This window comes from Alternaria arbusti (genome assembly GCF_024043155.1).
Source record: "Alternaria arbusti strain BMP 1465 chromosome Unknown scaffold_39, whole genome shotgun sequence".
NCBI lineage: Eukaryota > Fungi > Ascomycota > Dothideomycetes > Pleosporales > Pleosporaceae > Alternaria > Alternaria arbusti.
Genome location: NW_026249979.1, coordinates 38,772 through 51,514, shown reverse-complemented (window position 1 = coordinate 51,514; position 12,743 = coordinate 38,772). Strand labels below are relative to the sequence as shown.

Sequence of the window (12,743 nt, the reverse complement as noted above, 5' to 3'; positions counted from 1 at the left end):
GGCGTCATCAGCAGCGAACGTATACTTCGGTCTCGAGGCTGCGAAGAGGACCTAGGTCGTCGCGATCCTCGGGGGAGTGGTAGAATTATCAAGACGAAGGTCAATAGGAGACCGGTATGTGGTTCCTACGTCTCTCGGAGTGCACGTAGGGCCGGACTGGCTACTAGAGGTGTTGGAAGCGATCGTGGCGCGGCGTCAAATGTTGTTAAAGCGGAAGATAGCGGAGTCGGAGAGATAGTTGGAGCTACCAGATGATTGAAGCTGATAGCTCTTAGTAAGTAAGAAACAATGTAGTCCTAGAGAATTAACGAGCTTTGCGCTACTACTCTTAAAATGCCGGGAGATAGAGGTGATCAGGCTCCTTCGGCCACGTTCGCTTTCGCTTGTCAGCGAGCATTGAAGTGGCGTAGCGGGGAAACGAAGATAATGTTGTCTATCGTTGATGGTAATACTAATCAATCCAAGGATCACGGTAGCACTGATCTGACTTAGGTCGTGTTCGAAGGTCGAAGGTGTAAGGGTTGACGGGGAAGTCCCCGGGGCCAAAGTGACAGATCCCCATCGCCCACGTGCCCTCGCGTCGCGCTAACCCGATGCGACAACCCGGCCCAAGCTCTTCTCTTCCCCACACGCATGTGCCGGCGGCCCCTCGACGCGTCGTCACCAGCCCAATGGCCCCCGATGTAGCCTCCATGACCTCGACGCCCTCCACGCCTGCCTTGAAGCCATCGCAGAAACCCCCGTCCGGGCCCAACGTCCTCGAAGTCGTCTTCGGCTCGCTGCTCATACAGCCCTGGTACCCGTCTTTCTACCCGGAGGAGCTTGTAGGCCGACGCGTAGAGCGGCTGTATGTGTGCCAATGGTGCTTCAAGTATAGCAAAGAATTGGTGGGGTTTATTGGGCATTTGGTAAGCTTTCGAATGGATATGCGATGGGTGTGAGGGTTGGATTGGGAAGCTGATAAGTGGTAGAAAGCATGTCCTCTGCGCAATACACCCCCACCGGGCGTCAACGTCTACACGAAAGATAACTACTCACTATATGAAATCGACGGCGAAAAGCACAAGCTCTACGCACAGAATCTATCGCTCTTCGCCAAGCTCTTCCTCGATACCAAATCCGTTTTCTACGACGTTACAACATTCCTATACTACCTCCTCGTCGCACACAACCCCACACCAGAGATACCGAATACCAGTTTCGGCGACGATGCAGAGGCGAGTGGAGTCGGTGCGCAGGGGCAGGTCGTTGGCTTCTTCAGCAAAGAGAAGATGAGCTGGGACAACAACAATCTCGCATGCATCCTGGTGTTTCCGCCGTGGCAGAAACAAGGACTGGGGCAGATACTCATGGGCGCGAGCTATGAGATGAGTAGACGAGAGGAGAGGCTGGGTGGGCCTGAGAAACGTAGGTTGATGTTGTATCGGCGCATGGTACGTCTGCTAACACTACTACTACTACAGCGCTGTCGGATCTCGGTCGCATCGCATACATACATTACTGGTCGCAAACGCTCGCTCGGACGATCCTGGCTTGCCCTTCCAAGAAGACACTCACGGTGCAAGATCTGCGTGAGAAGACGTACATTGTACCCGAAGACATCATTGCGACATTACAGGCTATGGACGTGCTGGAGCAGAAGAAGAAAGGAGGTGCCGACGCTGTCATCAATAAAGCAAGGGTAAGGGCTTGGGCAGATACACACAAGGTGGACCTGAAGGCAATTCCTGTCGACCCTGATGCCTTTGTCGTGAGGGAAGTCAGTCGAAGTGTGAGTGAGGAGTCGTGAGGCTTGTAGACGGAGTAGATGCAGAAGTATGAGATACCCAGAATCTATTAGTTTGATTGAGCTCGAAAAGCCGAAGGAGAGGCATCTCTGTATTGCTATTTGGGACGGCCAAGTGAACAGGAATGTCACAGTCGTTCTCTCGTACCCGGAATCGATCACCCGCTCGTTTCTTATATGCCACCTCTACCTTCCCCGGAATGTCGACTTCCCATTCAGCCGTTGGCGCACATCACACTTCATAGTCACCCACTCTTTCACTTGCTTTCAGAAGCGTTTAGTCTCATGTTTGTCCTACTATAAATTCAACACGGCAATGAGTCCGATACTATAGATGCATGAGTGAAACTTCTCAGAAATAAGATTTGTCGATCAAAGATCAACGGTATACGCGTTCCATTTTCGTGGCGTCGACGTTTCCCCTGTTCTTGGCTACAATGCTTGCGTATAGTACTATGATAGATGGTGTTACTACAGAACTTTATCGTAAGTTCAGCTCCTGTCAGGCAGGCAAAATCGCGGGGGTTGTTTCAACACCAGCGATCATATGATCTGGATCTAGATGAGCATATTCGACGAGATGGACCTGGAGCGGAGCCGATTGTTATGTGTGGCCAAAGGCATGTTTGGCATGTCGAAGACGTGAGTGGCAAGGAATTAGTTACACCACTGTTTCCCTCCTAAATTCGATATCGTGTCTATGCTCTTACGTTGACAGAATTTGGACACAGCAATTCTGAACCTAGCATGTCTACCCAAAGAGGCGACATGGACATACCTGGAAGCCTTTCTTTGGGGATCGCCATTAGCAGCTGCGCATCAATCAATACACAACGTGCATCAAAAGTACCAGACAAAGCCCTCTCCCCACAGCTATTTTCAATGTCGAAACTCTGCTACACCGTTATAAAATCGACATACCGTCGAAACGCCAAAGACGTCATGCATGAGCTCGTCGGTCTCCGAATCTACTCGCCTCGACAAGTTGAAACTTGGCGCGTGGAGTAAGCCCTCCTTCTAGAATCCCAAGCCTGATCTTTGCTAGGATCCCTCGCACGGGGAAGAGTCAAGATGCGAAACGCGAGAGCGAGCAAGTGGAGTGAACCAGATAGCAGAACTGCACTGCTCACCTTGACAATCCTGGTTCAGGGTTGCAGTAGCTTGTTGACGTGGCAGTGACCGAGCAGCGGAGGACCATGGGCTTGTTAACGAACCGCCCACGAAACAATAGCGAGATGCTTCACCACTGGACAGAGTTTGGCATGCAAATGCATCATCACGATGCGGGTCGACGGATTAGACAGACTGTGGAAGCGTGGAGGAAGAGAGGGCACGCGGTGATGGTGGGCCCACATAGTGGGGTATTCGATCGCTTGACGGGCTCAACGGGACGTCATTGGGTACACGCGCGGCACTTCCGGTGCACACCCGGTCAGCTCTGCCAACGTTAACTGCGCATGCATGCGCAAGGCGGTGACTGAGTGGCTGCACAATATTCCTCGTGTTGTTGCTTCTTCCAGTTCAACATGCGTTCTCTTTGTCTTCCCCATTCCAAACTATACCCGCATCGCCCGTGATTATGGCGCACACCAGGGTACAGATTCAGCAGGCCTCGAGGCGTACCACGACATCCACCGTTTGCGAGCCTTGTCTTGTTCAGCCTCTAGAGTCGTACAACGTGTGCTTGTAATCGCTTCAGCATGCAAGGAATCCGCGCGAAAACGTCACGGGCTGTCTATATTCATCTTTTTCCCGCACACCCCATCACCTACACTCCCCCGCACCGCGCCATCGCACACCCCCCAGTACCAGATCTTATTGACGCAAGCGCCACCGCTCTGCTTACACAGCTGGACCCTGTAAACAATACGTAGCATGGTGGGTAGACAATATAAACACGCTCTTTGCCTCTCTCTCTCTGCCCTGAACTACCGTATTGCTTTTGGAAACTGACGTAGATACTTCCGATACTTAGTCGGATCCCACAGCAGCAGCAGCCTTTGAGGGCGCAGGTTCACCTCCTCGACAGCGCAGTCCTCCCACCGGCAATCCGAAATACCACTACGACGGCCTCCATGACATAGGCACGAGTTCAGCTACTAGCGCACCACACACTAGACGTCGTCCATCACGCACCAGTTCGGGCACCAAGAGTTCCCCACCTTCGGCCTCACCGCCACGCGGCGACGACCATGACGAGAGCGAGCAGAGATCTAAACAGCCTCGCAACACTTTGAAGAAGCTACTAAGACGCGACTCACACCATACCGACCCTGGATCAAATTCGCAAGCCAAACAGGAAGAGTTAGATGAGGAGGGCAGTACTATCGGCTACATGCCCCGGCTCGGTCAAATAAGAGAAAGCAAGAGCAAGGTCAGCACACGTTCAAGACGACGAGGGAGCTCTGCTGTTGGTACTCCGGTCGATCCGCGGGTTCTGCGCCGCAGGCATACTGGCGACGACGCCGCGAAACGCTCACACGCACGTGGTAAACATAGCTCTCTGCAACGGCATGCTGGGAATATGGCCAACATGTCAGATCCCTCTCTGGTCTCGAGTGTGACGCAACAGTCAGATGCTTCGGGTGGCAGTAACTCCACAGTAATGCAGAGACCGTACGGCGGTTATAGCCAAGTCGCCGAGTACCAAGAGTCTGAAGAAAGCCAGACTCCGCCCGCACCTACGGCGATGCAAAGCATCACATTCAACAATATGGATGCCACCCAAGCAGGAGTGTTCCAGTTTCTACAATCTGAAGACACGCCTGGAAGTCCTACGCCTACAGACCTTCAGGCTATGCCTCCATCGACTATTGCCTCGTCATCGTCTTCCTCGTCAGGTGACACTCAGCATGACGATGGACGATCATCTGTGGCAGCAGACTCACAGCATCCAGACTCCGCCATGACCTCACCAGCCTCCACGCGGCGGTCCCTCCAGACATCATCACACCAACCCAACCAGGAATATCGTTCTTTCAAGAAGCCGTTATACGCCAGTAGCTTTGTGCATGGCCCTGGAGATGACGTCGAAGCCAACCAAGAAGAGGGCAGTGAAGAGGAGAGTGAAAGTGGGCCGGAGAGCGATGAGGAAGTTAATCAAGGAAACCAGATACCCAACAAACAGCCGGCAGTACCGACCCCTCCTCGAGCTCCCTCGGCGGCCTCTCATCAAAGTGATCCGCATGCCAGACGTCTTAAGCAGCAGGAACGCGAACTTGCTAGCCACATCTTCCAAAGACCACAGCCGTACGGAGACTACCAATATGGTGCAGAGCAGCACCCCTACGGTTACCCACCGATGCCGATGTACAACCAACAAGGCTACTCTGGTGCGTCTCCGGCTCCAGTGCCTGCGGCAATCAGCTCCCCACCAGGATGGGCACCTATACCCTCATTCCCAGCTCCGTTAGCCATAGGGTATGCGCCTCATCAATCCCCGGAAGCAGTGCATGCGCATCCACTATCGATACGGCCACCTGACGGCCAGGTCCAGCACGTGCCGCCACCTTTCACCCCACATCCAGGGCAGCCGCCACTCTATCAACAGCACGCACCATTGCCCAACCAGACCCAACAAACGGTGGTGGGATACGAACTCCTCGCCAACGAGCTTAGCGGATCATCACAGCCCAGCTCTCACGGCCGGAAGAATCTTGTGCCCATGTACCGAAAGTTTGAGCATCTAAACCACCGCGTCTTGCTCCACCTCCAAGACGAAACATGCGAACTCGAAGAAGAGCTGCGTCACCTAGACGAATGCATTGCCCAGATGTCGCCTCGAGATGCGTCAGGGTACGCGTACCCTGCGTCGCGGCGGGGTGATGCACGCTACGGAAGTGGAATGCACTTCAAGAGGACCGAACTCCTGGGGCGCATCTACCAGAAGCTAGAGCAATACAGTAAGTTGTGGCTAAGCCGGATGCAACGAGTCGGAGCGCCATGTCAACATGGGGATCGTCGCTGCTACTGATCAAGAGTGTTCCGCTGACTCGGTACAGACAAGGCTTTATCTTCGTTTAGCAAGCTCTCCAAAAGTCTCGATCCCGCGTCTGCGGAAGATATCCAAGCTTATCGCGAGTGGATGGATGAGCATGACCCGATTAATGAGGAGGAATCCCAATTTCTCGAGGAAGACGCCGACCTCGTGACTCTTCCGCGGAAAGTTCCTTCTTCCTCATCTTCTTCTGCTCCTCCCAGCACGGCAGCTCCGGCTGCCGGCCAAGATCAGTCAGCAATATGGTTTCCACTAACCCTGGTACTACCCCTCATGGCGTTTGCGATAGTCCCCAGCTTGCTCGGACGGCTCCTCGTTATCGTGCTTATCGTTGGTGCGGAGCTAAAGATGGTCACGTCGACCCCTCAGCTCAGGAACATGCTGTCTACGCGTGAGTGGGCTGCGGCAGCTTCAGTGTAAGTCCTCTTTCTCTTTCTAAAATTCCCGCCCGCAATGCAATATCGCAACGTCTGCACCGTGACGTCTACATCCTCAAACTGGCAAGACGGGCGCGTGGGGCGAACAAACTCTCACCCCGTTCGGAAATTTCCAGGACATGCTTTCGGACGGAACATGTCAGAAACGTCTTTTTACCCACGCATTATCCGGTGCCTTGGCCGGTTCCTGAGGCGCGCGCGCGCGGGTTTGCCTGCAGTTGGTGAGATGAACGAGGCTAACGCAAGCAGCTATTTCGGGGTGAATGTGCTCCTCGCAGCCGTGGTGCCCTGACGGGCGGGCTGAAGTGTCGCTTGACTCGCAGGGCACATGCAGGCGCGCGTGCATGCGAGGTGGAGGAGTTTGGCGGCCACGGCGCCATGATCGCCCATGGTTTTCGCGGGCGCACGGCCCCATTTGCAGGCGGAGCAGCAGCGCAAGGCGCGTCAAGGTGTCCAGGTACCGTATGCTTCCCGCACAGCGAGTCTGACCGAGGAGATGGGCATGCAAAGTGTGGAGTCTTCGGTTTCTCGGTTTCCCGTTTTTTCTCGTTATTACTGCAGCTTTTTTTTTCATGGTCTTCTTCTGGCGTCGCGTACTGTACGAGATGGATGTGTGTAAAGTGCTGTACTATATGGTTCGCAGGCGTTCACTCTATTGTCCGGCACGGCGCGGCGCATAGTCATGGGAAAGAGGGTGTGAGGTATGCATGCAGCGCAGCTCACTAGAGATATTGGAAATTCGGCTCCATTGGCGCTCCCACCTTGGCCCCAAGATTTTTCTTCGGGTCTTTTTGCTTTGTGGTCATCTAATGGTAAACTGTAAACTGTAAACGGTAAACGAGGCCCGGATATGCTGTCTCCCGCCAGCCAGTAGCGGCTACCAAAGTACTCTATCCAAAGCATGTGACATGAGTCGCCAGGACTCGCAGGATCAGTTCAATCTCCAGTTCAGAAGGAAGCGACGCGGAGCGGGGCAATGGCGTGATGAAATGCTGCAGGTGATGGACGGCGGCGGGAATGTGACGGAGTCATTTATAGACCACTGTGCAAGCAAGTGCAAGTACGGTTTGGGCAGTTGTTCCGCGGCGATGAAAGGCGTGTGGCGCATTGTATTGGTATGGCGGTATTTGATCATCACGCCCGCGCTAGGACGACATGGCTATCAGCGATGTTGGAGCATTACATTGCGATAGTCGTCGTTGTGCAGCGAATGTGCGCCACGTATGTTTCGAAACTTTTTTGCCAGCGGGCGGACAAATGGCATAGATCATCGGACCGAGATGAGATGGTGATGGGTTGATCGACGACGGATTGCAATGCTGCATGTACGGTATCTATGCAGAGTAATCATGTCTGGTAGGATTGTAGGAGTCGATGGCGGCGGGTCGGACTTTGCGATGGCATGCCCTTGTCCATCGACGACGGGCGGACTGCATGCTGGGCTGGGCAATTTTCCTAGTACACTTGTGCGGGCAGTAAGGCAGGCAAGCAACAAGCGTCAAGACGGCGCTCTGGCCACCTCCACATCTCGTGCAGCCCGCCGCCACAGGCGTTGCTAAGGTGCTAAGCTGTCGGCAGCGAAGGCCTCCGGTATCTAGGTAGCTGCACAAGTTATCCACGTTGGACTAAACGTCGGCAGATTGGCCATGTGATGGAGATGCAGGCTACAAGTCAATGTAGAGAGCGTCGGGCTTGACGTGTGCTAGTCGGGCTTAGCCAGGAACCAGCTTGGTCGGTTGGGCGCGGACCACGTTGCTGCTTCAGGCACGTCGAGGTGGTGGTTCAGGGGCAGGCGAGCAGCTGACGACGGTTTCGCACCCATGCCGACTCCATCGCCTTGCTATCTGGCGCGCAGCCTGGTGGGTGGCCGTTTGCCCCTGCCTCGTTTGACGTCCCACCTGCGGCCTCCACATGCTTGGCCCTCTCCACTCTGCAAGACACTGAAACACCCATTCAGACCATACTCCTCCTACTCTACCGTACTAGGTGGACGCAAGTCACTTTCACTCCCCTCCACGCTCACCATCACCTCCCGCACCAAGTATCCCCACCCCGCCGTTGCTGTCACTGTCGCTGTCGCTCCTGCCATCTGCATCTGAAGCGGAAGTCGCGCCATCTGGAATGTCGCAGCCTGCCCATTGTCTCCCACCACTCACCGTCTGAGCTACCCCTCGCCCTCGTCGCGACTCCCGGTGACTGAGGCACCCCCTAAATTAATCCAACCAACACCCACGCTGCCTGCACCGCCCGTCGACCTCTCGCGACCTCTCGCTGGACGGGCCCTCCCGCTGCAATTCCCCGTCGCCGTCGCTGATTGACCCAACCCGCCCGACCGCGACCGCGCACACAAAGAAACAAAGTCTCCGCCTCCTGCCCGTCGCCCTCGCCGCGACACCCCCGACCAGCCATGGCCGTCTCTATGCTGCATGCCCCCTCGCGCGCCTCGACGTCGTCCTCGTCGTCGTTTGTCCCCGTCTCGCGCCAGAACACAATGTCGTCGCACGATGGCTCGCGCTCGGTGCGCCAGTCGAAGCGCTACTCCGTCACAGCCCTGTACCTGTCCATGTCCGCCAAAGACAAGGAGCTCGAGATTGAAGATGACCTGGCCCGAGGTACGCCGCCATTGCCCTGTAGTGCGCTGCAGCAGACTAACCATTCGCAGCCCAGAAGATACTCCGCGAACTCAAGGCCAAGATCTCGTCGCAGTCCAAGAAGAACTTCGTCCTGGAAAAGGATGTGCGCTATCTCGACTCGCGAATAGCCCTGCTGATCCAGAACCGCATGGCATTGGAAGAGGTGCGCCCAACGCTGCACACACCCCGCGCTTGTACTGACTATCCTGCAGCAGAATGAAGTCGCCGACCACCTGGGAGACGGCCTCGAACTCCAGGAAGGCTTCTTTCCCAACGACGAGAAGACGCAGAAGTACGGCAACCTGCTCTTCCTCCTCCAATCTGAGCCACGCCATATTGCCCATCTGTGTCGACTCGTCTCCATGGCCGAGATTGATGCCCTACTGCAGACTGTCATGTTCACAATCTACGGAAACCAGTACGAGAGCCGCGAAGAGCACTTGCTCTTGACCATGTTCCAGGTAGGTTGCGCCTCCAGCTTTGCGCATCACAACTAACCTCGCTCAGTCTGTACTCACGTATCAATTCGACAACACCCCAGACTACAGCTCGCTCCTACGTGCCAACACACCCGTCTCGCGCATGATGACCACATACACCCGCCGAGGACCCGGTCAGAGCTACCTCAAGGTCGTCTTGCAGGACAGCATCAACTCGCTCATCGAGCTGAAGGACCTCGATCTTGAGATTAACCCGCTCAAGGTATACGAGAAGATGGTCACTGAGCTCGAGATCCAGGGAACCCTTCCCGCAAACCTGCCCAAGGGCGTTACCGCAGAGCAGGCGGCCGAGAACGAGACGGTACAGAACATCATCACACCGCGAGTCAACATGCTCATGGAGATTGCCAACAACTTCCTCACAACCATCATCAAAGGCCTCGAGGAGACGCCATACGGCATCCGATGGATATGCAAGCAGATTCGAAGTCTGTCGAGACGAAAGTACCCTGATGCCCAGGACCAGACCATTTGCACTCTCATCGGAGGCTTCTTCTTCCTGCGCTTCATCAACCCCGCCATCGTCACCCCAAGATCGTACATGCTCATCGATGTGCTGCCAGCAGAGAACCCCAAGCGGACACTAACGTACATCGCCAAGATGCTGCAGAATCTCGCAAACAAGCCATCGTATGCCAAGGAGCCCTACATGGTCAAGCTGCAGCCATTCATCCACCAGAACAAGGAGCGAATCAACAAGTTTCTGTTGGACCTGTGCGAGGTACAGGACTTTTACGATACTCTCGAGATGGACAACTACGTTGCTCTGTCTAAGAAGGATCTAGAGCTCTCGATTACCCTGAACGAAGTGTATGCGACGCACTCGCTCTTGGAGCGACATGCAGCTGAACTGGTAAGCAATCACACATCCATGCGCATTGCCGTACTAACAAAACCAGGCCAAAGAAGACAGCTCGCATCTAGGCGTCATTCTCAACGAGCTCGGATCCGCTCCAGCACAGCTTCCCCGAAAAGAGAACAGAGCCATCAACCTCCCGCTATTCAGCAAATGGGAAACCCCGCTTGACGATCTGACCGCAGCGCTCGACATTACGCAAGAAGAGATCTTCTTCATGGAAGCCAAGTCGACATTCGTCATGATCCTTCGTTCGCTTCCTTCCAACACTTCCATCACGCGACGGCCATTGCGCCTCGACAGGATTGCGGAAGCAGCTGCCACGACCAAGAACGACTCTGTCATGGTCAAGAAAGGTATCCGTAGCATGGAGCTGCTCAGCCAACTGCAGGATCTTGGCGTGATTGACAAGGAAGACGGCTTCTCATTGCTCCGAGACGAGGTCGAACAAGAGCTGGTGCACTTGGGTTCCATGAAGGAAAAGGTCATTGAAGAGACACGGAAGCTCGAGGAAGTGTTCCGCACCATTCGCGACCACAATGGCTTCCTAGTCAGTCAGCTTGACACGTACAAGTCGTACCTCCACAACGTCCGCAGTCAATCTGAAGGCAAGACAAGGAAACAGCAAAAACACCAAGTCCTCGGACCCTACAAATTTACCCACCAGCAGCTCGAGCGAGAAGGCGTGATCCAGAAGAGCAATGTCCCGGAGAATAGGAGAGCCAACATTTACTTCAACTTCACGAGCCCGCTCCCCGGCACCTTTGTCATCTCGCTCCATTACAAAGGGCGGAATCGCGGTCTTCTCGAGCTCGACCTCAAGCTCGACGATCTGCTGGAGATGCAAAAGGACAACCAAGAAGATCTGGACCTCGAATATGTCCAGTTCAACGTGACCAAGGTCCTGGTCCTCCTCAACAAGCGATTTGCACGTAAGAAGGGATGGTAGATTCGTCTCCTCCCTGCGCGCGACATTGCGTACACAACGTCACGAAAAAGATACGATACCCCCGATTATTACTACGTCTTTCCTGCTGTTTGACGCCCCGACACCATCTACCTACACTCATTTCCCGATTCCTTTCTATTACTACTACCCAACAACAACGCGGAACAAAAAAACCCGTCTCTACGAATCATCTAGTCATCAGCCCGGAGTACAGGCGTATATTGGGCGCATCTCCTATATTTTCGAGGATACCCCCCACCCCCGGTGAAAGGACTGGTTTGGGCTGCTGCTGAGGATACGGTGGACATGTCTGATTCCGTTTTTCGCAGTTTACTTCCTTTTTGGTGGTTGTTCTGCCGATGGTTTTGTTTTGTTTTGGTTTCTAGCGCGCTGTTTATTATGGAGGTTATGCAGTCCTTTTTTGTTGTTCATCTGCTTTTTCTTTTGAACTTTTCAAAGTCTCTCGCTACTAATTACGAGTTCATCGGCAGGCATCCGAAGTTCCTACCTCGCTGCTGTTTTGATTGGCAGTTTTTATCAGAGTTCTGTTTTACTTGCGAGCGAACACACGAGCGATATCCACAGTTGGTTTTGTACGATATATAGGAAACGCGTATGCGAGTATATGCGAGGGTGTTTTTGGAAGCAATCTGCGCGGTTGCGACTGATGCAGAGTGGGCTGGTTGTGTGGTTTATCTTGTCCCCAATGGAATTGAGCGTTTGTAGCTCGTCATTTTGATACTCCTACATGTGTGGTTTTCGTGTATGTGATGTACGTGATGTACGCGAAGTGATGTTGACAAGACTATTCATCTTGATGAACAGCTCAGTAGTGCATGGATATGCATGCGTTGTTTCGATGTGGTGCACGTCAGGTACGGACCGACAGGGCGATAACGGCACCCTCGTCGCTACGTCACCTGTCTCGCCCAGTGTACCCGAATGACCTGATTCTCCCCCACATATTCGCAATCGCAATCGTAAGGCCAGCATGTGCAATCCGATAGCCAGGCAATGAATGCAGTCAATCTCTCCAGCAGAAATCGCACCGGATGTTGTCGGCTTCAACACTCGACACTACATCGTCAAAATAGATAAGCAGATAGATAACAGGTACCTACCTAATGCATGCATCATGCGAGATGGCAACCACGCAATACACCCGTGGCCGCCTCATGCACACGCAAGACGCACGCAAGACACCAAGGTGCGTGGGTGCCAGGTAGGTGCGGAGCGGGTGCCTGTCACACGTGCCCCACGCCGATACAGTGAGGCGTGAGTGGAATGTAGGCAGGCAGCCAATCACAGCGCTACACACTCGCGGCCGATCGACAAGGGCGGACGCGAGTCCGGGGTCTGCGGTGGAGCTGCGAGGGGAGGAGTCAGGCAGACGCGATGCGGACTTGGACTGGGCGGCGGTGCGGGCTATACCGCGGACGGGTTGGGGTTGGCATGTCCGAGGCGTATGACTGTTACTCCTCGTTGTCGTTGTTCTTCCTCTCTTCTACTTCTTGTTCTCTGGTCTTTTGGGGCATTGTGTGTTTGATTGACTGAGTAACGGCTGTTCTGCTTGTCTGGTGCTCTT

General features: G+C 54.3%; 3 protein-coding genes across 3 annotated transcripts; all 3 read left to right on the top strand.

The window, feature by feature from the left end:
- Positions 1 to 671: 671 nt before the first annotated feature.
- Positions 672 to 1,789, top strand: J4E86_011652 (uncharacterized protein; the record flags this gene model as incomplete). Its single annotated transcript, XM_051452143.1, has 3 exons — positions 672 to 908; positions 972 to 1,407; positions 1,464 to 1,789. 3 exons carry the CDS (start codon positions 672 to 674, stop codon positions 1,787 to 1,789), a joined length of 999 nt encoding a protein of 332 aa, XP_051296696.1.
- Positions 1,790 to 4,319: 2,530 nt separating this feature from the next.
- Positions 4,320 to 6,203, top strand: J4E86_011651 (uncharacterized protein; the record flags this gene model as incomplete). The annotated part of the gene is made up of 2 exons (XM_051452142.1): positions 4,320 to 5,688; positions 5,788 to 6,203. The coding sequence occupies 2 exons, from the start codon at positions 4,320 to 4,322 to the stop codon at positions 6,201 to 6,203; spliced, it is 1,785 nt and encodes a 594-aa protein (XP_051296695.1).
- Positions 6,204 to 8,627: 2,424 nt separating this feature from the next.
- J4E86_011650 (uncharacterized protein) lies at positions 8,628 to 11,158 on the top strand (the record flags this gene model as incomplete). The annotated part of the gene is made up of 5 exons (XM_051452141.1): positions 8,628 to 8,832; positions 8,883 to 9,016; positions 9,066 to 9,314; positions 9,361 to 10,206; positions 10,253 to 11,158. 5 exons carry the CDS (start codon positions 8,628 to 8,630, stop codon positions 11,156 to 11,158), a joined length of 2,340 nt encoding a protein of 779 aa, XP_051296694.1.
- Between the last annotated feature and the right edge of the window lie 1,585 nt (positions 11,159 to 12,743).